The following is a 25,812-nucleotide window of genomic DNA, read 5'->3' on the forward strand; positions in this document are numbered from 1 at the left end:
CCATGACATCATGGTCATGTGGAATGTGTCATTATTCTGGGAATGGTTACCAACACCACTATATAATGGGTATTAGAATACAGAGTTCATTTAGAATCCAAACAACCCTTCAGGTAACAAACTCAAAGATGCCGTTTTGGGATGGAAACTCAGGTGAGTTTTCGTCTAATTTCCGAGCTGATCAAGAAATGTTTCCGTTGTTTATAGTTTAGTGTAACAAGTTTGTCCAAAACTTTCTTAGAAAAAAAAGCAAATGTTGATGTTACAGTCAAGTACTTTCAACTGAAGTGAATGGGACACGATTTTTGGAGGGTTTAAAAGCTGAAAGTCAATATTGTAATTTTATTCTTCTGTTAAAATGTGTGTATTATTTCAGCTGTAAAGCGATTTAAATCCCTATTTTTAGTCATTTTCGCATTTTAAGGTTTATGCCGTTGTGTTGTCATAGTGACAAAGTTGTAATTTATTCTCACAAAAATCATATTGTTTGTCTTGTGTCTAAACGGTGAGTATTTTAATGTTTATTGACTAGCCCCACTTCCATAGAACCCAGATTTTTTTTTTTTTTTTTTAAGAAAGTTGACATTTTTTAAATATACCAAATGTGTGCCACTGGAAATTAAGGACAGTACTAACTTGGATGACCTATTTCCTCTTGTTAGCATGATAAATCATAGTGCAACAGGTGATGTATTGTGATTCTGTGTAACATGATTGTGAAATCATTTTCACTCATGCTTTGTCTATGGTGGTCACAGCCTAATTGTGGTTTGTGACATTAACACAGAAAGAGACAGTGGTACATCAGTATCTAAGCAACAAGAGCCCTCGCTGTATTCCTCATGTCCTGGTGTGACGCTCATGTTCTGTGTGCGCGAGTGTGTGCGTGCATTGATGCGTGTGGAAATCATAGAGTGTTTTCATGTTTAGTGTTTATTTGAGAAGTTGTTTGTCAGGGGACCATGAATCCCTGTCTCAAAGGCATCATCCCTGGGACCAGGCATCCCTGTCTCGAATGTTATTTCTGTCAGAAAAAGTCAAATAGTGCTGTGTAATTCATTCCTTTACAAGGTTCCAGCTTACTATAAAATTAGTTTTTCTTGTTGCAAATTATCTAATAATAACATTATATATATATATATATATATATATATATATATATATATATATATATATATATATATATATATATATATATATATATATATATATATATATATATATATATATATATATATATTTTTTTTTTTTTTTTTTTTTTTTTTAATTGTTCTTAAATTGTACACTCATACATTTAACTTAATATTATAATATAACCTCAATGTAAACATTTTAATTAGCATAAACTTAGCTAGCTATAACAAGCTAATTCAGAAAATGCTAACTCCATTTCCTAACATGTTAATGATTGCATAGTATAGCACTTGCTGAGTGAGTACAGCAATATAAAGCATTTAACATACTTGCTCTCAAACCGAGCCGCATGAACCACTTGTCACCATGATGGTAACTCCTATCTACTAAAATTCTACTAAATTAGCGTAACTAAACATTAATCACTACTAAATCTCCCACTTAACATTAATCTTGCACAAAAAACATTATATGTGACCCTAGACCACAAAACCAGTCATAACACTCAATTTTTTCAGAATAAATAAACTTTCCACTGATGTATGGTTTGTTAGGATTGGACAATATTTGGCTGAGATACAACTATTTGAGAATCTGAGGGTGCAAAAAAATCAAAATATTGAGAAAATCGCCTTTAAATTTGTCCGAAAGAATTCCTTAGCAATGCATATCCACTCACATAAAAGTAAAATCGATAATTTTGACCCATACAATGTATTGTTGGCTATTGCTACCAATATACCCGTTCGAGTAATGGTCTCCATTTCGAGTGCCATGGGCAAAGTATGCTGGGAAATTGAAATCCCAGCCTAGTTTCAGTTAATCTTAAATTCATCTAAATGAAAAGAAATAAGTTCATAATACTCAAAACAATGAAAAAGTTCAGTTTACTTAAAATATATCACTTCTATGAACTTGAAAGAAAGATAAAGTGCTAAATACTCATAAAAGTTAAGTTAACTAATTTGTTTAATGTAAGTTTGTCCTACTCAAACCAATTAATTATTTTGAGCGTTGGGGTTTATACATATTTTTTTTAACCTTGTGAAGCCTGACATATGAAATAATTGTCCAAAAACTAAAATTTTTTTTTAAATGGATGTTTTTGGTTGAGTATTTTATTTGATACATCAGGTTTTATGGCGTATATAGTAGGAGAATAGAGAGCTCATACTCGAGGACGAAAAAAAACCCCTCAATTTTATTCAGCGGCCCAAAACTGAACAAAAATATGCAATTTGGTGCAGTTGATGATATTCATTTGGCCAAAAAGTGAAATGAAGTTCTGATAGCTTATAATGTAAATCAATGAGATTTTACAGCAATAATATTACAGCAGAAAACGTACATAAAATGCATATAAATATAGTTGTCACTCTATTTCTCCCAATTTTATGTCTTCGTAAGGTGATATTTAAATGCTTAGTTTTATGATCAAAGCTCTGTAGTTTTTTATTGTATTATATTATATATATATAATGCATATGAAAAAGAAATGTTCCTCAAAAGCCATAATATTTGGTACTCACATTTTAACATGATTTTTCTAAAAATGATGTATGGATAATCAAGTAAACTAAGTTGCTTCAGTCCAGTGTTCATCTTGAAATATTACTTACAATATAAAAATTATTCTTTTATGGTAAAACTTGTACACAAACTTGTGTACCACAATCTGAGGTGGAAGTCCTTTTACTTGCTAAAGATTAGAAACTATCAATCAGACAACAGAAGGCATGTAGTAGATTCTGCACAACATGTTTTGATCATGTTGGTCATTTAGAGGCCGTAGAAATTTGCATATCAAATTTGATACAATTGGCTTCATAGGGTTCATATTGCTGGGATATTGCTTTGAGAATTAGACACACAGTTAGTTCCAAAATCTGAGACCACTGGTCAGAATGATTGTATTTTGCATTAAAATTCAGGAAGACCTGACCTGTTATAAAAAACATGCTTAGTGTCAAATTTGGTTATTTGAAGATTCTACACATAGGCAGTATTGTAATAATATTTAATTAAATGATTATTATTTAATTAAAGTAATATTCTAATACTTAATATTTCCTATTAGTTTATAGTATTTCCTTGTTTCAAAAATGTTCAAAAAAGTTCTGTTTATTTTCAGGTTTAAATAAGATTCTGTTTTTACTGAATTAATAATACTTAGCAATTGAGTATGTAAGAAATTATACTGAGAAGTGAAATACTGTTTGGTTGCCCCCAGGGTGTGGGAGAGGAGGTACTCCCATCTCCATGGCCTATACTCTGGCCTCGGGCCCCGATGCGGGTCCTGCCATTGGGCCCCAGCACTGCATCACAAAGGTAGAGCTCTCAGTCTGTGGCTCCAACCTGCTGGACCGCGACGTGGCATCCAAGTCTGACCCTTTCTGTGTTCTTTTCCATGATGTGGATGGCAACTGGGTGGAGGTAAGGAGTGATGTAAAGTATTCATTTTACACCTTACCTTCACAGATTAGTGGAGTGATTGTGGATAACACAGGTTCAAATCTGGTGATCGTTAAAAAGATTGACATGCGAATATGAAAGAAAAGAAGTTGGAATTGAGATTGCTAGAAAACATGTAGAGATATCTTTGGGGGGGGAAAAGCACAAGTTGGAAGCATAGAAGCTGAAATAGCTGGCATGTAGGAAGCAAAATATAATACAAAAAAAAAGAACTAATGAGGAAAATAGGTTGCAGTGCGAGCACAGGCGTACCTGTACAGTCTCTACAGGACCGTGCCCTTGGCGGTCCAGTCATCAGCAGGCCAGTGCTGCCGGTCGGTAGGGCAAGCCAGCTCATGAAATCACTCTTCCACGGTACACTGTAACCATGGAAACACCAGGGGACAAACAAAGGAATGTGTTTAGAGTATAAAAATGCATGGTTAAATGCATTTTAGAACATGGTGTGTTCAGGAAATCAGAATTAATAATAAATTACTAGATTTAAATAAAAGCTCTCAAGATTTCATGATCTGTACACCAGTAGTGATCGTCCATAATGCAAAAAAATCTAATTCTTATTACTGTAATATTTAATAATACATCTAAATATATTTTTGTATATAAAGATATACTGTTAATTTTTAAAGTTAATTTTTTTATTACACTAATATTGTATTACTTTATTACAGTAATAAGAATATATTAAGGGTGAGTAATGGGAATTACAAATGACAAAAAAAAAAAAAACACATTACAAATGATTACAAAAACAATTTATCGAGAATATAATAAAATCTTTTAGAACATTTTGTTTTTAATTGCCAGAAAAATAATGTTACAATTCCAAAAAATCATTATATTCCTAAAATATGCTTTATTTTTTATGCAAAAATTATTATGATGATTATGGAGTGAGATGTAATTTGAGTATATTGGTAAATTAATCGACCAACCTGATATATTGATATTGGTATATGTATTATTCCCTCCTTCTGCTGAGACACACGTCATGAAGAGAACAGAAGCTGTTTCGAGGAGGACAGGGTGTTAACATTTTTGATTAAAGATTACAACATGAATTAAAAAAATAGGGATGTGCACAGAAAGTCATGTAAAAAAACACTGCAACATTCTGTAAAAAATAAGAAATGTCAATTTTGATTTCAGGGTGACTTATTAGCGGATATCAACATTTTATTATTACACCACTGATAGACACATAATGAGTGCATAAAGTTGCACCATACAGGTGGGTGTAAATTCTGTGAATCACATGTCCTCTATTTGTATATCATTTCAGCTGGCTCGAACGGAGACGGCTGTGAACAACCTGAATCCAGTATTTGGTGTGAAATTCCAGGTGGATTACCACTTTGAGGAGGTCCAGAAACTCAAGTTTGCCATGTTTGATGAGGACAAGTGCAGCACCCAGCTTTACGAACACGACTTTCTGGGCGAGTTCACCTGCACATTGGGAGTGGTACGATAGCACTTTCATCAGTCTTCCAGATCAATCTGCTGTATGATGTTTCAAATTACTTATAATCTTTGGCTTTTATGATCTTAGTTATGATAAACTAGCTCTCTGTACCGCCTCTACTTGTGCATTTATCGGGCCATCTGTTCTGTTTTAGATTGTGTCAAATAAGAAGCTACATCGACCACTGATTCTCGCTAATGGCAAGCCAGCAGGGAAGGGGGCCATCACAGTAAGACACCACATAACACACCATAACAGACATTGCATTGATAGAATTTGAACTGGAGCATCATGATGTGCTCCGTTTGGTCTAGATAACAGCCCAGGAGTTATCAGACAACAGAATAATCACCCTAACAATGTGTGGGAGGAAGCTAGATAAAAAGGTGAGTTAAAAGGTTGTGAAAACCATTCAAGCACTTTAAAAAGCACTCAGTGATAGAAAATGATGATGTTTCTGTTTGTGACTGTTTTTCAGGACTTTTTCGGTAAATCAGACCCCTATTTAGAATTCCATAAACAAGGTGATGATGGAAAATGGATGATGGTTCACAGAACAGAGGTAAGATGCTAAATAGATCCTATGTTACTGATACTCTCATTCATATACAATTTTGTTCTACAGTTTTATCAGCTTGTGTTTCAGACTGTGTTAATGAAAGCCAGGGGGAAAAAAATAATAGCCATTTGTGTGTGTGACTTCAGGTCATTAAGAACACTTTGGATCCTGTATGGAAGCCTTTCACCGTGCCTCTAATCTCCCTTTGTAATGGAGATGTGGACAGAAACATCAAGGTGTGTGGTCTATATATTATGTACATATTATGCTATCTAGTTTTTTTAGTCTGTCCCAGTAGAATTTAGTCTAGGTCATTTAATATTTCATAAAAACAGCATGTCTTTTTATGTGGATTTTAAATGCATCTTCCAAAAAATTATATGTAACTTTACAAATTACATTATTATTGTAGGTGAAAAAAGCTGTTTTCAACAATGATAATAATAAGAAATGTTTCTTCAGCATCAAATCAGAATGTTAGAATGATTTCTGAAGTATCATGTGACACTGAAGACTGAAATAATGATGCTGAAAAATTCAGTCTTGCCATCACAGGAATAAATGACATTTAAATATTAAATAGAAAACAGTTCACAATTTTACTCTAATTTGGATTGAATAAATGCAGCCTTGATGAGCAAAAGAGACTATCAAAAACTTTAGAAGAGTAATGTACATGTCCAAATTGATTATATCCAATCAAATCGCAGCGTTAGAAGACCATTTCTTACACTAAAAATAAAAGCATGATGATTGCTTGCTGTTGATATTTTTTTTTTTTTTTTGGCTTATTAAAAAATCATCTAATCTCTCCCTGATGACCCAGAATGAATTCTACAAAACAGTTTTAATAGCCTCCATTCCCTTTAACATGTTCATACGTGTCACAACTCGCAATAAATGTGTGATGTCACAGGTGCTGTGCTACGATTACGACAACGACGGAGGCCATGACTTCATCGGCGAGTTTCAAACCACCGTTAACAAGATGAGCGAAGCACAGAATGCAGTGGAGGTGGGCTTGCCTTCAATTAACACTGTAGAGATTCATAATTTCCAGAATGTAGGAACTAAATGCGTGAAGTAAAGCTTGGCTCACATTAATGCCTGCCACTCTTGCGCCAGAATACTATGTGAGTACTAGCTATGCCTCATTATCTGGCATAATGAAGCTGAGAATTAGTGAGTGAGAGAGGGAGAGACAAGGAGAAAAGAGGTGGGAGGGAGAAACATAGAGAGTAACTGGCTCTTTTGAGATGCAAATCGCTCTTATTTTACCACTGCCGTGTTTACCAGAACAAGCAATGTGTGTTGCCAGTCACACTTAGGCAGAACATGCGTAAATGTTCTCCTGGAGAAAGAGTTAGTGTACTAATTAACATCCTTTCACTGTTTTCAGGTGCTGACATTCTGTTGCACAGCCTTAGCTAAGAGATATGATGTATTTTGTGCCATGTTGTAAAGGAATGGAGCGCCCACAGTGATTGTTACCCCCTCTGTGTTCACATTTCACTCGAATGCTCACACTAGAATTCACAGATGATGCTGATACTTGTATTATCTTTTCAGAATAGACATTGTTGCTGTATGGTAGCTTCTATACAAAAATATCTTGATTCTATATCTTAAATTTGCTTAAAAGAGACCGTAAAATATCTTTTAACATGGGCTCAAGTAAAGAAACTCTAGATGGCGCAGGCTGATGATAATTACAGCAGTAACATTACCATTACTGGCACAAGCTGATTGGTCCATGTCACTTTTGCAGCCAGTGAGCTTGTTGCTCACACATTTAAATGGCTGGTTACATTCACTATAGCAGTTTGCAGCGCGTTTCAGAGTTCCTCTCAAGCCCCCCACCTTCCCCAGCTCCACCTGTATAGATCTGCTATGGGTTGTTGATATATGCTATTTGTGCTGCAGCAATGTGTCTTACTCGGGGCAGCGTATCGGCGTATGTATTGGCAGTAGCAAGTGCCTGTACTTGCTCTGCAGCAGCAGCAATAATGTACAACAACAGCAATAATCTACAGCAGCAGAAATTCAGCAGCAGCGTAGCAGATCTATTCCGCCAAGACCAAATACATTACCATTGTCATATCCATTACCATGCTAAAAATCTTCCAAGAGCTGTCATGATTTTGAAATATATATATATATATATATATATATATTTTAGTGCTGTCAATTAATCAGTTGATTAAAAAATGTAACTAATTAATCACGTATTTTTCTGTAATTAATCGCATCCTAACATTAAATTTAGAAACAACATAAACACTATTTATTTTAAATATTTAATATAACAGGTAGGAAACATACAGAAATTTAATACAGTTATCAAACACATTCAGTGCATGAATTATAAATTAAATATAGATTAATCCTCATTAAAGCTACAAAAGTAAGAGCAGTGAGTGATTTTCTCTTTGTCTTTTGTTCTTTGATTAAAATTAATGACAGACATCACAGCAGCAGATTTATTAGGCTAGTGTCACTTTAAGATCTGACGCACATGACGTGGATCTGACACGTATTCGATGTCCTCACAACAATTTAGAGTCATTTAAGATATTATTTAACTCATTTAAGACTCTGCTTATGAGGATAGTTGACAAAGTGGGTATTTTGGCATACTTTTGTGACATGACTGTTTGACATGACTTGCTGTGCGCATGAGTCGTGTGTTTCTGTCGCACAGACAGGAGATTCACAAACAGCATGCCAGTACAGATTCAAGTTCTTTTTTTGTGCTTCAATGGTTTAATAGCACTTGAATGAATGTGACCATATAATATAATGCTAGCTAAAGGATGAGGAAAAAATGGATGCTGCTTTAATTGCGTTAAATATTTTTAACACGTTAAACTGAAAAAAATTAACGGGTTTAAATGATTTAAAGTGGACAATAACACTGCTCTCTGTTCACAGGTTGAGTTTGAATGCATTAATCCCAAAAAACAGAAGAAAAAGAGCTACAAAAACTCTGGGATCATAATTGTGAAGTCATGCAAGGTAAGGAAATAAGAAGGGAAAGAAAATTCACACATTTGCTTGCACATTAAAGCACCTTCCATGTTCTGGCTTATTTAATTACATTTATATTACAAATAAAAGGCCTTTAATTGTGCCTTCGCTGTAAGGACAGATTAGTTTAATGGTGCTAAATCCCCTTTAAATAACATATATTAATATCAGCACAAAACACCTGTCACTCCTGCACTGTCACCGTTTAATCACCTCTGCTGATGGATTCAGGCATTAAAACAGAACATGACTCAGTTGTTCTCACTAAATCTCTATTTGAACTCAACCATTTTACAACCTTTAGCTTAAGGGAATGTCAAAGGGTGGTTATGTGATATGTTTATGTGAATATAAGATGTGTTGCTGTATTGCTCCTTTGTTAGATTACGAGAAACTACTCCTTCCTGGACTACATTCTGGGTGGCTGTCAGCTCATGTTTACTGTGAGTATAATAACGTCACCTCTCAAATTGATTGTTTTTTTTCCCACAGATTTGAGGGGAGGGGGGTTCTTGCATGCAAAATGCAAAAACATAATTTGTATGCAGATGATTTTGAAAATCTATTCTGTCACTGACAAAATTACAGCCGAAAACCACAATAGCTGAATGCAATCAAGAAGGTTGTAAAGAGTGAGATTTGTATGGAGGATCCATTTGATGGTTTACATCACTAAATTTTGAGCAAATGATGGTTAAAGTCAAATTTGTTGAATCCGATACACTAAAAGCCTGTTTTCTTTCCGTACACTGTCCAGGTGAACAGGCTCTATATATGGTTCTTTTATGAGACTCAATTGCCTTCACCAGTGTGATTGGTAAGAAATGATACAGAAAGTGAGTGAATTTCACAGGTTGCTATAGTTACAGTGTGCTGCAGTGTAGAGGTTCATGTCTCTCATTTCAAACTAAAGACAGAGAGAGACAGGGGGATGTAAAAAAAAAAAAAAGAGAGAGAGAGGGAGAGAAAGCGAAAGAAGCCGTGTGAGCCTGAACAAAGGAAAGTGATTTCGATATCTTGTTTGCATGATGCACGGTTGTTTGTTGCCCTGCAGATTATGAAAAGGTCTCACAATACAGATTACACCAGTAGTGCATTTCTCTAGCTGTTAAATGGTTAGTTCGTTCAAAAAAGAAAATATTGTCAACATGTTATTCATTCATATTATATTAAACATGTATGATTTACTGTCTTCTGTGGAAAAAACAAAGTTGAATGTGAGAACTGGATTAGTTTGATTCGTGAATGAATCATTCAGATTTTGATTCACTGAAAAAGTCTCACTCAAAAAAAAAAAAAAATTTGTTCATGAATTAGACATAACTACTTCTTTTATAAAAGCTCCAAGGTGGCCGAATTAGATTAAGCAAATGATGGCAAAATTTTATTTTTTTATTCTCTTTAAAGGGATAGTTCACCCCAAAATGAAAAAACTGTCATGATTTACTCACCCTCAAGTTGTTCCAAACCTGCATGAATTTCTTTCTTCTGCTGACCACAAAAGAATATATTTTGAACAATATGGGTAACCAAACAGTTGATGGGCCCCATTGACTTCTATAGTATTTTGTTCACCATACTATGAAAGTCAAGGGGGCCTATCAACTGTTTGGTTTCTGATATTCTTTAAAATATCTTCTTTTGTGTTCAGAAGAAGAAAGAAATTTATGCAGGTTTGGAACAACTTGAGGATGAGTAAATGATGACAGAATTTTCATTTTTGGGTGAACTATCCCTTTAAAGGGGTCCTTGAGTATGATTTCAGTTTTTTAACTGTAGTTAGTGTGTAATGTTGCTGTTTGAGCATAAACAACATCTGCAAAGTTACGATGCTCAAAGTTCAATGCAGAGAGAGAGATTTCTTACAGAAATCACTCTTTTAAGGACTACAACAAATGGCTGGTAGGGGTTGTTGACATCACAAACCCCAGAATTTACATAAACCCTGCCCCCGGGAACACGCAACAAAGGGGATGAGGCCATGATGGGCTGCAGAAGAGGAAGAGTTGTTGTTAGGCTGTAACACTGTTACTGACAATCGTCATTTTGGCTGCGTGAGATTCTCCAGCTTTGTTGTTGTTGAGCAACTGAAGCGCAAGCTGTTAAGGCTCCGCCTTCTTCTGGAAAGCGGGCTGGGAGCAGCAGCTCATTTGCATTTAAATGGACACACACAAAAACGGCGTGTTTTTGCTCACACCCAAATAGGGGCAAATTTGACAAGCTATAATAAGTGATCTGTGGGGTATTTTGAGCTGAAACTTCACAGACACATGGGGACACCAGAGACTATATCACATCTTGTAAAAGGGGCATTGTTGTCCCCTTTAAGCTTTAAATATGGACAGTATTTGTAAAATCATTTAAACATTATCAGTCACTAATTTCTCCAGCATGTAGTTCCAGCATAGTGTCATGGATTAGTCCATATACTGCTTTTCTGACAGTCTTAGAAGATTCATTGTGCAGGTAGGTGAGATCTTCAGAGCTACAGCTGTGATCTCAGTTCTCATTTCTTGTGCAGCTTCAGCGCAGCTGTTTACCAAGTCCTGCTGCTCAAAGCATATTTATATAGGCAGTCGAGCTCAGGGTTCAATAGTGGGCAAACAGACTCATGAATGCAGCATTCAGAGATGTTTTCTCTTTATATTGAGGCTTTTAGAATTTTTTTCACCGTAGACCAGAACATTGAACATTTCTGGAGAGGAGGACTGAGAAAGGCCTGCAGGTTATTTTTATTCAATTTTAGTCGTCAGTTGCGTTCACTAGGCTATATCTCATTTTAAGCTGTGCTTCTTAACGAAACAGTTGACCCAAAAATGAAAATACTGTCATCATTTATGGCGCTCTGGTGGAGAGGAAAGCAAAATATATCTTTTTTTTTTTTGATGAAAGAATGAAAGTGATTCTTCTTTCTTCTTTTCATTTGAAATGAGAGTGAGTAAATGATGACAGAATTTTTAAATCTCTTTAATTTACTTTGAAGGGCGTATAGTATATTCCACTCCATATTTATCTTTTGCAAAAAGATACTCTCGCAAAGAAATGAAAAATGTGAATTTAACAGTTCTAACGGCCACACCAGAGAAAATATAGTAGGCATCACTTCGGTTTATACTCATGTGCTAAACTTCACAGCTCAGTCACCCGGAGGCCATGACAGGCAATGTGAGGATGACTACAATAAAGGGCACCCTCATTCTGTCACCTCCTATTCCCTTCGCCCTATCATTTCCATCCTCTTCCCTTTCCTTCATTAATCAGTTTTCAGCCTCAGGGGGAGTGATCATCCAGTGGTTAGGTGTGCTCTAGCAAGTGTGAAGGTTAGACACTGGTCTCTCTGCACTGGTAAATGTGTCTTGTAAGCATGTAGTCAGAGAACATGTCTCCTGGTTCATGACTGCCATAGGACGGAGCTATCAGATCTCAGCTTGAGCAGATCTGACTGTTCAACCTCCCTGGGTGATAACAACATCGCCTTTAGCTATGAGCTTTGATGCCACACTAACTGAGGGAAAAGCTTATGAAATGCATCGTACCAACAGCTGCTTGTCTTTTTATATAGACCAGCCCAATTGGCACACATTAGCGCATTACATTGTGGATGTGTGTTTCTCCAGGTTGGCATCGACTTCACAGCGTCCAATGGAAACCCCAGGGAGCCGTCGTCTCTGCATTATATCAACCCAATGGGCAGCAATGAATATCTGTCTGCCATCTGGGCTGTAGGCCAGATCATCCAAGACTATGACACGTATGTAACAGTGCTTTTAATAAAAACACACTTTAAAGGTCTACATATGGCCACAAAAGCAGTGTCTGGTAAAACCACACTTCTCCTTATTCACACTTCATGTCCACAGGGACAAAATGTTTCCTGCGCTTGGATTTGGGGCTCAACTCCCACCCGACTGGAAGGTGAGAAAAATTGTCCATAACTGTGCGTGCATTTGTGTCCATGTAGATTTATTTTTGTGCATCTCATACTTGTTGTCCTTTTAAATAATCAAATGGAATTGAATGCGAAAGCTTGCTAAAGCTTTCGGAAGTGTGAAATGGAAACAAGAATTTGAAGTGCAAGACAGAGAAGAGGCAGATAAAGAAAATGAATAATGCTCACATATCCCAGTGATTATGCAACTGTCATCCCATCTGCGTTGCCATGGATGCTGAAGTGAATACAAGGAAGTCTGAGGGGGGGATTTCACAAGGAATGAATTGCACCCGCTGATAGCGCCTTTTATTTGCACACGTTGAGTTTGTTTTAGCACCCGATTCACTAAAAGGAATTATGCAAATGATGCCTAAAGTGCACTTATCTTTGGCACTTGTTGTATATATGCCCAGTAATAATGTTTTTCTCCATCATTTGATGAATAACTGCTGTCAAGATCAATAGAAATTGTACACAATCATCTGCAATAAGCCTAATTAACATAAAAAGGAGGCATGTTTGTGCTAATAATTGTTAGTAAGAATAGTGAGAAATGTTTTTTGAGCTTCAAATCAGCATCTTAGAATGATTTCTGAAGTATTATGGGTCACTGAAGACTGAAGTAGTTGGTACATTTTATAATATATTAAAATAGAAAGTTGAAATAAAACAATTGTATTAATATTTCACAGTATTACTGTATTTTTTATCAAATATATGGATTCTGGGTGAGCATTAGAGACTTCTTTTTTCAAAAACATTAGTGACCGCAAATTTTTGACCAGTAATATATATCATAAATATGTTAAAAGTGTATTAGCTCTCTTTTAGTTGTCTTTTTTTTCGTAGTTTTTTTTTTTCACCTACAGTTTTTACATTTTTTTTTTTTTTTTCACCTACACTGTTTTTTTTCTCTTTGTATTCCAGGTATCCCATGAATTTGCAATCAACTTTAACCCCACAAACCCTTTCTGCTTAGGTGAGGCTCACAAAATGATGTTTTATTTACAAAGTTCAGGAGGAACACATTCAAATGAGCTAACTAATCATCACATCACTCCAACCAGCAGTCATTAATCAGCAATCAACATATCTACCCAATCAGCATGAGTGGAGACCTATATATAAAGGCAGCTGACTCGCCTATGTTTTGTTTTTTTGACCGTTTTCAGCATCCCTCCACCACCCCGTCTCCTCACACTCACCTAGTTACTTTCCTAAACCATAAATACGGGGGGAGTACTCTGGGTTCGGGCCAAATACTGAGCTCGGTACCCTCTCCTCGGACAGCACACCAAATACGCATACTATTACTATCCGATATGCATACTATTAGCTATGTGATTATTTGCAAGTGTGAACTCATGAACCTTGAATTTTCAATGAACTTATTGTTCATGACTGTGTTGTCAAAAAAATGAAATTTTAAAAATGTGACGATACCAGCATTTCCCCCTAGCATTTTGAGTGCTGTTGAGTGGATTCTTAAACACCTCTGATTGGCCATTGTGTTCATGCACTCAACAGATACACAGGAGCACGGGAGCCCTTGAAGTCAGCTTTCAAACGCTCCCGTGTGTATCTGTGTAAGCGCTCAGTGAAGAGCATCAAAGATGTCTTCAAAAGGTTTTTGAAGCGTTGATCATTGAAGCCAATCACAGACATATCTGTTGAGTGTGTGAACACAATGGCCAATCAGAGGTGTTTAAGAATCCGCTCAACAGCCCTCAAAATGCTAGGGTATCGTCACATTTTTTAAATTTCAGTACCGTTTTGGTACCATAGTCGGTACTTTTGACAACACTGATATATGATGGTGTTTTACATGCATGCAGGTGTGGAGGGGATCGTTGAAGCTTATTCTAACTGCCTGCCTCACATCCGCTTCTATGGACCCACCAACTTCTCCCCCATCATCAACCATGTGGCCCGTTTCGCTACCCAGGCCCTCCAACAGGAAACTGCCGCAGTAAGTGCCTGAAAGTTTGGGAGGAGCATGTTTTTTCTGGAGAGAAAGTAGAAAGGAAGTCTAGTTGGTTAAGCTAGTCTTGTGTTAGAAACCATTCATCGTTTGGATAGATTTAATTTTAACGTTTTGAAAGTACATTTGGCTTGTTTGGATTGGATTGGAAATGATGGATTTATCAGATAACTCTCTGAAACACTTGCCATCTGTTGGCCATGGCAGTCTCACACGTGAAGCTAAGGCACTTTGGAAATCCCTCTGGATGAGAGCATCTGCTAAATGTTTTAAATGCAAAAGCAAACGACTGTCTCATGCATTTTGCCTCCTGTCACTGTTTAGCAGTTTAACAGTTAGTGGCCACTCATTTAATGAACAAAATGGCTTGTACTCAAGTCACAGACAGATGTATGTGTGTGTGTGTGTGTGTGTGTGTGTGTGTGTGTGTGTGTGTGTGTGTCAGAGCAGTGCAGGATAACAAGTCTCCATTTAAAAGCCTCATTAGTCTTTTTAAATCCCATTACTTTTGTCAACTTGGTCTGTAAGATTGAGGAAAACCACAGGGGAAAAGCTGAAATGGAACCACACCCACTTTAATTCTCTCCACTTAGAGAAGAACAGCATTACTCTGTATTCCCCCTCAGACGTTGAGTGGAAACTGTGAAACTCCTCGGTTTCCTAGATATGTGCAACATTTGAGTGAAGCATAAGCAAGCAGACTAGGGCTCGCTCTCTTCTGCGATCGCACAATGTGTCTGTGTTTCATCAGGCAGGGTGTTCCAGCAACTTTCCACTTGTGAAGTTTAGCTCACTCTGTTAATTTCCTGTTAGCATGTGCAAAATTTGCTTCACTCTCAACTGTGGCTTTGCAAATGCCTCTTGCTGATTCTAAGCTAGCAATTTTGAATTAACTGCTAACCCAATCAACTGTAGACTGATTTAAAAAAACAAAAAAAAAAAACACAATGTGAGTACAGTGAGTACTTCACTGTACTCAAGGAGAAGTACATACAATAATGAAAATTCTGTCATCATTTACTCCCCCTCATGTCATTTCAATATTGTATGACTTTCTTTTGTGTGAAGTACAAAAGGAGAAGTTAAGCTGGATGCATTGGCTGTTTTTTTCCATACAATGAAATAAAGGGGGTGGTGAGTGTCAAGTTCAAAATATGCATCATAGAAGAAGAATACATTTTAAAACACAAACCTTTCCACCTCAGCACTCAAATCTCATGTTTTGTTACTGCCATGCCAAATTTGAGTAACATGGACTAATTTCATAGTATGTTTTATGTCCTTTCAGGAGCTTGATAGCCTCTAGTCACCATGCATTATTATACTGACGTTGAAAAAAAAGTTGGAGTTAGATTGAAAAAATGAGAGTAAAGACATTTATAATGTAACAAAAGATTTATACTTCAAAAAAGTGCTGTTCTTTTGAACTTTCTATTTTCAAAGAATCCTGGAAAAAAAAAATCCACAAAAATATTAAGCAGCCCAACTGTTATTTATGGAAACCACAGAATAAAAAAAATTGTGACTTTTTCTCAAAAAAAAAAAAAAATTCTCACAATTGCGAGTTTACATTCTTAGAATTGCGTGATATAAAGTCGCAATTGGGAGTTATAAAGTCAGAATTGTGGGATATATACTCACAATTGCGAAAAATAAAGTCAGAATAATATAAACAATATAAACTCACAATTCTGACCTTTTTCTTGCAATTTCCGAATTTATATCTCGCAATTCTGACTTCTTTTCTCAGAATTGTAAGATATAAACTTGCAATTGCAAATTATGAAGTCCAATTGATTGAAAAAAGACTGAAAAAAGACTGACTTTTTCTCAGAATTGCGATCTCAGTTTATATCTTACAATTCTGACTTTATAAAAAGTCAGTTAGAGATGTAAACTCACAATTGTGAGAAAAAAAAAAGTCTGAATTGTGAAATAAAAAGTCACAATTACCTTTTTTATTTTTTAGTCAGTGTCAGAAACAAGCTTCCATAGTTATTAACATTGATAATAAAAAGAAATGTTTCTTGAGTGCCAAATTAGCATATTAAATGCTTTCTGAAGGATCATGTGACACTTGAGACTGGAGTAAAATTCAGCTTTGCTACAGGAACAAATTACATTTTAAAATATATTAAATAGAAAACAATTATTTTAATTTGTAATAATAATTCACAATATTAGTGTGTTTTTTTTTACCTATTTATTTACTGTATTTTGTACAGTTTATATCAAAAAGGTCTTGTAGTAGTTTAGTTTCCAGTATAGAGGTGAACCATGGAGCCATCTTTAAGTAGTCTTTAAGAAATCCCATTTTTCTGCATTTGTATTCATAGAGAGGTTGTGTATATGCAGATGGAAAGGAAGTCAGTTATCCAGCCTGTGTTGTGTGTGTGGGATGGGTGTGTCTGTGTGGTTGTTTGCTGTTGTAATAGGCAGCAGGACTGACCCTGGCTCAGCAGAGTCTAATTGCTCCATAAGACACTCACAAAATGTGCCTTCGGATGTTAGTTCAAAGTCTGTTGAGGGGCTTTGAACAGCACAGTGCACACAATTTCTCCTGCTCTTATTATCAGCCCTGTGGAAAACAACCATTAAAATCCCTTTTCAATTAGAGCTATTTATAGTTGATTCAACGAACAAATGTTCTCTCTTTTTACCCAGTTGTTCTTGGGTTTTAATGACTAATGAGGCTGCACCCTCAGGTCTGTTCTGTGTACAGGCCAGCAGCAAGGCCAGCTTCAGAGGAGAAGGAGAGCGGAGCGATGCATTTCTGTTGTTGCGAGGGAGCGAGGCTACACAGAATGCCAGTGCAGTCATCATACCAATGATTGGCATGACACACAGATGTGCTCCATTAGAGAAATTGATTAGAACATTTTTTAACATGAAATTTAAATTTTGTAATAAATTGGTGAATAAATAAATGCATAAAATAAATTGAAAATAAAGTAAAAACACTAATGTGAATTATTATTACAAATTAAAATTAACTGTTTTCTATTTTAATATAATTATTTGAATATAATTTAAAATGTCATTTATTACTGTGATGGTAAAGCTGAATTTTCAGCATCATTACTCCATCTTCATTTTATATATAAAATTGGTGAATAAATAAATAAAATAATTGGGTGACTCGCATGAAGCCTCTTAAGTACAAGGATTTTTTCAATGTTTCAATGTCAAACCAAAATTTATTCAGACATTTTTAATATTTTTGATATATTTTTACTAGTTGGTGCAGGACACTATAGTACATTTATGTAAGTAAAGATAGCAAAATAAAGTAAACTGTGACACATTATACCCAAAAATTCTTCATACAGTGGACTACCAGTAAAATAGATAAAAATTTTAAGCCAAAAATTATATAGACACTTTGACGTGATCATGTTTTGCTTAAGTGTTATCTGACATAAATATATATATATATATATATATATATATATATATATATATATATATATATATATATATATATATATATATATATATATATATATATATATATATATATATATGTGATTGCCATAAATTATAATAATAATAAAATAATACATAAGTTAATACGTAATATTACAATAAAGTAGAATGTCAAAATGCTTATGAAGAGTTTGAGAAAAAAATGTACTGTCCTAAAAAAATCCTTCATTGTCTTTCAGCAAAACAATTATTTTTCTAATTTGAATTTGGGGCAAAATAAGACCAGGACATGTTTTCTTGGCATTCACCCAAAATGTTTTATGTAATGAATTACAAATAACTGCGCCTCTAAAACTACTCGGCTGCTTACAGGGTTAAAAAAAAGCCAATTAAATATGCCATTTACATAGCACAGTCACACCCAGTGCTCAATAAAAACATCATGTCAATCTAAACTGGTGGCAGATCATGAACTGAGCAGAGTGCTGAACTCACACTTCTTAACCAAACGCTTGGCCTGGAAGGAAAACTTAATAGTTGGTTATTATTTAACCTCCTTCAGGAGGGCCTAGAGCGCTTTCTATCCCTAATTGCACCCTGTCACCTCTAAAAGATAAAAATGGGTAGTGAAGAGAGATAGAGAAGAATAGAGTCTTAATGCAGTAGGAGGAAGATAGCACTGTGGGCTTGCAGCATCTCATAAAGCAGAAGTGGTTTTATGAACTCCTTAAGTGTGCCATAGTCATTATTTGTTTTCACTACACAGGTCACAGGGACATATTTTATACCAGTTCATGCAGACATTTGAAGCTTAAGAAGAAACTTCCAGAGAAAGTTTTTCAGATCAAGAAATGTGCTTTTGCAAAGTGCCGCATTATGGGTGTGTAAATTTTGTGCTAGAACACTTGATGAGGCAATCAATCAATTTTATGTGTCTGTAAATATACAATTAAGCGGCGTATGTGTCTCTGCTCTGCGCTAATGAGCCTGTCTGTTAGCACATCAAAAGCCCAGACTTCAGAGGCCACAGCAGGGAGGAAGAGGTCGCTGTCATACACACTCCACTGCTGGTGACGCTGGGCAGATACCGCAAGAAGCCCAGCAGCTAGCAGATACTAACTGTGTTTAAGCCTGTCCAAACAGTGTCTATGTAAAGGTTAGGGAATCCAAACGAATTAGGATTGTGCGTCAACACGTTTCCTGCAGTATCTTGTGGGTTATTTGTTGGTTATTTGGATGGTAAGTGATAAGACAGCTTGTGTGAATTTGTTATGCTCTGAGTGCGTATATTTAGGATGGTTAACACAGTGCATACAGGAAGTGTTGCCCACAGTGTCTCAGCAATACAGTATGGCGGTTAGGGCAGGGGGCACAGCCTCGTTCCTTGTTCCGTTACGCATGACTGTCCTGCTCATTTGGTCATAATACACCTAAGGGAAGTGGGATTTCTTCTATTTCTGTTTCAGATGAATGTCCAATTTTTATGTTGCTTTCTTGCTAATAATATTCACTGATCTCTTGCATAATCCAGATAACAATACTTTTGTGAAGCATTTTTAAGAATATATGAGTGGTTTTTGCCTGTGCAAAAATCGCCACCATGATAGTGTGCTTTGGGTACTTGCCTTAGTAAGCACCACTATTATGCCATAGACTGCATAAGTGATTCAGTAGCAAGCGATGAAACACTTTAGCATGGTGTTTTATTATGCAGCGCTGTTTTGAGGCCCTTGACTCAAAGATTAGTTGTCCACAAGAGTGTGTACTGAGGTAAATACTTGATTTTTTTCTCAGCTCACCACAGTGAAAAAATAAAGAACATTTTCTTGTGCGGTATGCCTATTTAGGTCACATGACCAGCTAAATTTAAGGCCAATTAGCTTTTAGATCGGCCTCTAAAGCCCCTGTTCCTACGTGTAGCATTTGCTGTGGCAGATCCAACTTTCTTCTTTCAGAGTGTGTGTAGTAAGGCTGGACTCTTGAAGGAAGTATTGAAGTACTGTGGCTATGAATTATGGCTTGAGAGACGGGCAGCGCTCCATGCTAAGTGTTACTGTCAGAGAAGAGCTGCCACGGAGAGCAGGAGGAAGGGAAAGTGACAGCGTAAATCCCTCCACACATCTACTCCAGCTCCCCTTCTGTCTGCCTGTTTTGTGTGGGGGGAGGCGGTGAATTTCAGCACATCAGCGTATCTTATTTTCCTTCACTCTGTCTTTGTATCTCGAGTAAACTGTCGGATTTGGGGCTAGATGAAATATCTGTCATTAGCAGCTCTTGCTAAATACTGTTGTTCATAATTAAGGGTTAGAGGTTTTTCAAAACGTCAAATCATTGAGCTTGGGCTTTTCCAAGCGATTATATATACGATTTTCACCAGGCAGATGATAAAAAGGGCAAAAAAACCTTTAAACCTTTATATTAAGCATGGACTCCATATCTAAGGCATTGAAAATGATAGAAATTGCACTTTTTTACTTGGGTAAATAAACCCCTCACCCTAGCAACTGCATAGACCTAGCAACCTCCTTGAATACCTTAGTAACCCTCTAACAGCCACCTAGAACACCTTAGCAACAGCTTAGCAACCACATAGTAACATCCTAGCAACTATCCCAAACAACTTACCAAGCAAATTACCCAGAGCACCATCATGGACTCCATGTCTATGGCATAAAAAATCAGAAATGTCTCTTTTGAACTTAAGTAAAGCACCCAGAACACTTTAGCAATCTGTTAGCAACCACCTAGAACACCCTAGCAACAGTATATGAAATACCCCAAATACCTTAGCAACTGCATAGCAACACCTTAGCAACTTCCTCGAAAACAGTAGCAATGCCCTAGCAAGCACACAGCCACCATGGCATTGTGTACTCCAAATCTAGGGCCAAGAAAATCATAGAAAAGTCTCTTTTGACTTTAGGAAGCAAACCCACAAAACACCCTAGCAACTGCATAGCAACACCCTAGCAACTACCCTGAAAATCTTAGCAATGCCCTAGCAACCACAAAGCCATCATAGCATTGTGTACTCCATATCTAGGGCCAAGAAAATCATAGAAATGTCTCTTTTGACTTGGGTAAGTCAACCCACAAAACACCCTTGCAACTGCATAGCAACACCCTAGCATCACCTTAGAACACCTTAGCAATGTCCTAGCAACCACGCAGAATACTTTAGTAATGCCCTAGCAATCACCTGGAATACCCTAGCTACATCCTAGCACCTACCTCAAATGCTTTAGCAACTTCATAGTAACACCCTAGAAACTACCCCAAACACCTTAGCAAACAACCAGAACACTGGTATTGTGAACCCCATATCTAGGGAATCACAGAAAAGGCTCTTCTGACTTGGGACTTTGGATAAGTAAACCCACAAAAAGCCAGTAGCCCCTCACTGCAGAACACATGAGATCCAGTGGGCGGAGAGAAAATGTAAAATGGGAGGAGTTGGATCTAGATCCAACTGTTATCCACTATTCTGCAGTGAGGACCATCTCCAAAAGCCCTAGCAAATGCATAGAAATGCCCTAGCAACCACCCAGAACACCTTAGCGATGCCCTAAGCAACCACCTAGAGCAGCATAGCAACTACCTCAAATGCTTTAGCCATCATGTAACAACACTTTAGCAATACTCGAGCAACCACCCAGAGCACCCTAGCATTGAGGTGCCAGGTTCTGCATGGGCTAATCCAACAATTTTCTCAGAAAATGTAACAATCAAGTTGCATTTACAGTATCTGAGCCTCAAACTGTTTGATTTAACAAGATGATTCCAGGAAATATACAAAATATGGTGCATGTGCGATTTAACAGTACAGCACTGTAATGAAGAGATATGTAAGCATGTGACCTTCAACAGGCTCCTTTTATAGTTTCCCCTTCTTCTTTTGCAGCAATACTTCACGCTACTGATTATTACTGACGGAGTGATCAGTGACATGGACGAAACTCGTCACGCTATAGTGCAAGCCGCCAAGCTGCCCATGTCCATCATTATCATCGGGGTGGGCAATGCCGACTTCACCGCCATGGAGTTTCTGGACGGAGACAGCAGCGCTCTGCGCTCCTACACAGGAGAGGAGGCGGTCCGAGACATTGTGCAGTTTGTCCCATTCAGGGACTTTCGCAATGTGAGTATTCCTCACTCTGATTTCCTCTTTCACTCGATCTCTTGATTCGACACTGGTTTAGTTATATAAAAGTACTGTCACAGGGTACATGACGCAATGCTTTAAAAATGGTTATCTAAATGTCAGGTCATAAAGTCTTTATCAAGCAGTATTAAACTCTCAATATTATGCAGATGAATTGACCCAGAGGCTTTAGCTTACGCATATAATCAATATTTCTGTTGCCACAGACCTCTGGATAGTTTCTTGTTGTTCTGAAGTGAGTCCAATCCCAGATCACGTATGTAAACAGAATCTTCAGTAGGAGTGCGAGTAGGCGGTCTGTGGGCCATGTGATTTCCTCAACAGCAGGAGGGAATGGGCAGCACTGCCTCATTTAGGCTCCATTCAGAGGAAATTAAAATTCATTTAGCTTAGAAAGAATATGGAAAGAAACGGTGCCAACATTCACCGCCACACAACCGAACGTGTCTGCCATTTCTTCGTTTTCATCACATGGAAGTGGATTTAACAATCTAACAAGTGCCCACTGCCAGCGTGTACTTAAATATGCATCCTCAATGATGTTGTTGCGTGTGTTTGTTGTTCTCGCAGGCTCCGAAGGAAACTTTAGCCAAATCCGTATTGGCAGAGCTGCCGCAACAGGTCACACAGTATTTCAAACAGAGGAACCTGTCGCCTAGCAACACAATGCCGGAATAAGAGCTGGAGGCCTGAAGTTCACACTGCATGTTGCCAAAACCTGCTAACTGTTTACAAACCCCCCCCTTGACCAATTCAATGGACAAAGTGCATGTTTTTTCTGTACATAAGTGTTTTTAGTAAATGTTTTTATTTATTGGTTTATATATAAAAATATATATATATGTATGACGAATTATTGATTGAAATGCAACGGCCATTTGTGTGTCTATCAAAAAATATGTAACAGTATTTGGCTGAATGTAACTTTATACCGTTTTCTGTGTTTTAAGAGAAGTTAAAGCTAAACAGTACCTTTTATGTCGTGATTTGTATTAAGTGATAATCGTTATGGTGCCATGGTCAAGGTGGTGTTGTTGATTTTGTACAGTTTTATCAGTTGTTTATGTTTCACTCAGGTCAATAAATTTCATTTGAGAAAATAATGATTGGTACGCACATCACATGATGCACAAACACATTGATTCTGGAACTGAGGCTTTAGATCTGAGCTTTAGTTGTAAAAATGCAGCAGGTTGTAAGTGAATCACACCTTCAACTAACAGTAATAGTGTTACTGTAAAACACTGTTTCTAAGTGATCAAGCACTGCTGTTCTTTTAGAACACTTTTGACCACATTTACTTAAACTGGCTAGTTCACACAAAAACGAAAATTCTGTAATTAATTACTCAGCCTCATGTTGTGCAAAAACCTGTAGACTTTCGTTCCATTTCGGAAAACAAATTAAGATCTTTTTAATGAAATGTGAGAGCTTTCTGTCTCTCCATTGACAGTCTATGCAACTACCACTTTCAAGCCCCATAAAGGTAGTCAAGACATCATAAAAGTAATCCATGTGACTCTGGTGGTTTAAATTTTACGAAGTGATGCAAATGCTTTGTTTGCACAAAAAAACCCCAACAACATAATTTACCACTTTTTTTTTTTTTTTTTTTTTTTTACAAAATAATAATCTCCAACGCATGTTCACAAGAGTTCCACAATGCATGCGTTGTGTTGATACCTGCAAACTCCAAAGTGGTGAAAAAGGTGACATGTTTACAAAGTAAATAGTAGTAGGGGGTCTAGGGGCATCCTTCCCCATGAGAAAAGTTTCATGATTTTAACATATAAACTAAGCAGTCTGGTGCACTCAAAAAATTAAATGGAAAAAACATTTGCTTCAAGTTAAAAAAAATATTGACACTAGGGCTGGGCATTGACACAACTTTCACAATTGGATTCGATTTTGATTCAGAAGCTTACGATTTGATTTTAATTTGATTAACTTCAGTTCAATAATTATTCATTTGGGGCCTATCAGGTACAGTACATGGCAAATTTCCTCAAAGAAAATATATCTCTCAGCTATGTAAACAATACAGGGAACCACAACTGGTAACGTTACATCATTATAATATTAAAGGTTAAAATTAAATGATTTGTAAACTATACTTACATATAAACTACACATAAAGAATTTTTTATAATAACGTTATACTATTTTAATGACATAATTATGTTTCTACTTGTTTTTAATATCGGCCTACACATTTTATGGTGCCCGTCATAAAACGGGTTCAGACATTCAGTATTGAAGCACGTTACATGAATATGCTGGCCTAGTCACAGTGGATATATCAAAATGCTCCTCTCTAAGTTCATTTTTTTTAGCTGACTAACAATTTTTTTTACATTGAACGGCTTTTCTGAGGTAAATGTGACATTTTTACAAGCTATATTTTATTGACGCTTTTCCGCAGTTGAAACATTGATCGATAAACGTTACATAGGACATGATACGGATTTCAGTAAGTTGTACTGTATCTTTCAACATACCTTCGGTATTCATTCATCCTACATCCATTCATGTTTATTTCGTGTTGTAAAGCGGAAGAGATGATCGGTTCACGTGCGCTCTGCCTGACTGAAGCGTTACAGCGATGCGTCAGGCACGCCACAGAGCGACAAAAAAGATCAGACAGCTCGAGAGACGTTTATGGTCTCACTCCAGTCTGTGGGAAAGTTGCCCATTTTCGATTTATTGTGCCTGCAAACTCACCCTGACACCCCCCATCCCCGAGAAAAAAACAAAAACAAAAAAAATTAGCCAAAAAATTCGAATCTAACGAATTTGTTCTCGTAATTTAACACGTTTATTCTCAACATTTTATCTCAACATGTTTCCCGAAATTTAACGACTTTTTTTTCTCGTAATTTAACGAGTTTTTTTCTCAACATTTTATTTCGACTTTTTTCTCGAAATTTAACTAGTTTTTTTTCTCGAAATTTAACAACTTTAATCTCGAGATGTTTTTATTTTTTTATTATTGCTTGGCCCTAATCTTCTTCCATACAAAGCACTCGTGTCACTTCATAAAATTAGAGGTTAAACCACTGCAGTCACATGGATTATTTTAATGATGTCTTGACTACCTTTCTGGGGCTTGAAAGTGGTAGTTGCATAGGCAGAAAGCTCTCATATTTCATTAAAAATATCTTAATTTGTGTTCTGAAGATGAACGAATGTCTTACAGGTTTGAAAAGGCATGAGGGTGAGCAAATGTTGACAGGATTTTTATTTTTGGGTGAACTAACCCTTTCAAATTTTTCTGGTCTTATTGCACACATTTCAAGGATGAAAAATGTATGCCTTTATAATCTTTCATTAACTAAAACAGCTAATTTTTACCTGCTGTCAAGGCCGCCTGTGCAGGAAAATAAAATTATAGATAGTTCATCATTTACAACATTACCAATGTCATTTAAAACCAATGTGGTTAGTTCTCACACATCAAGCAAGCACAGTTAAGCATCCGTGTTTACCATATTTGATCAATTCTATGTATGTGTATTGATCAATGTTTATCTATGAAAGTATAAATTAAATCTGTTCATTATATAAAGCAATCATGTCTCTTCAGAAGACTTGGATTGATTCACATTGAAGAGTTTTACGTCTTTATGAACTTTTTGAAGCAAGAACATTTTGGTTGCAT

The 25,812-nt window shown here is 36.5% G+C and overlaps 1 protein-coding gene across 2 annotated transcripts; it reads left to right on the top strand.

Moving 5' to 3' along the window:
- Positions 1 to 23,228, top strand: cpne2 (copine II). Of its 2 annotated transcripts, XM_067390284.1 has the most exons (16): positions 1 to 153; positions 3,365 to 3,567; positions 4,889 to 5,068; positions 5,223 to 5,297; positions 5,383 to 5,454; positions 5,547 to 5,630; positions 5,774 to 5,863; positions 6,544 to 6,642; positions 8,559 to 8,642; positions 9,038 to 9,097; positions 12,272 to 12,405; positions 12,515 to 12,569; positions 13,513 to 13,564; positions 14,421 to 14,554; positions 21,894 to 22,130; positions 22,725 to 23,228. In XM_067390284.1, the coding sequence occupies exons 1-16, from the start codon at positions 3 to 5 to the stop codon at positions 22,830 to 22,832; spliced, it is 1,818 nt and encodes a 605-aa protein (XP_067246385.1). In that variant the 5' UTR covers positions 1 to 2; the 3' UTR covers positions 22,833 to 23,228. The 2 variants fall into 2 exon arrangements, with proteins under 2 accessions (XP_067246385.1, XP_067246387.1); XM_067390286.1 differs by lacking the exon at positions 6,544 to 6,642.
- The last annotated feature ends 2,584 nt before the right edge of the window (positions 23,229 to 25,812 follow it).

This window comes from Chanodichthys erythropterus, chromosome 7, assembly GCF_024489055.1.
Source record: "Chanodichthys erythropterus isolate Z2021 chromosome 7, ASM2448905v1, whole genome shotgun sequence".
NCBI lineage: Eukaryota > Metazoa > Chordata > Actinopteri > Cypriniformes > Xenocyprididae > Chanodichthys > Chanodichthys erythropterus.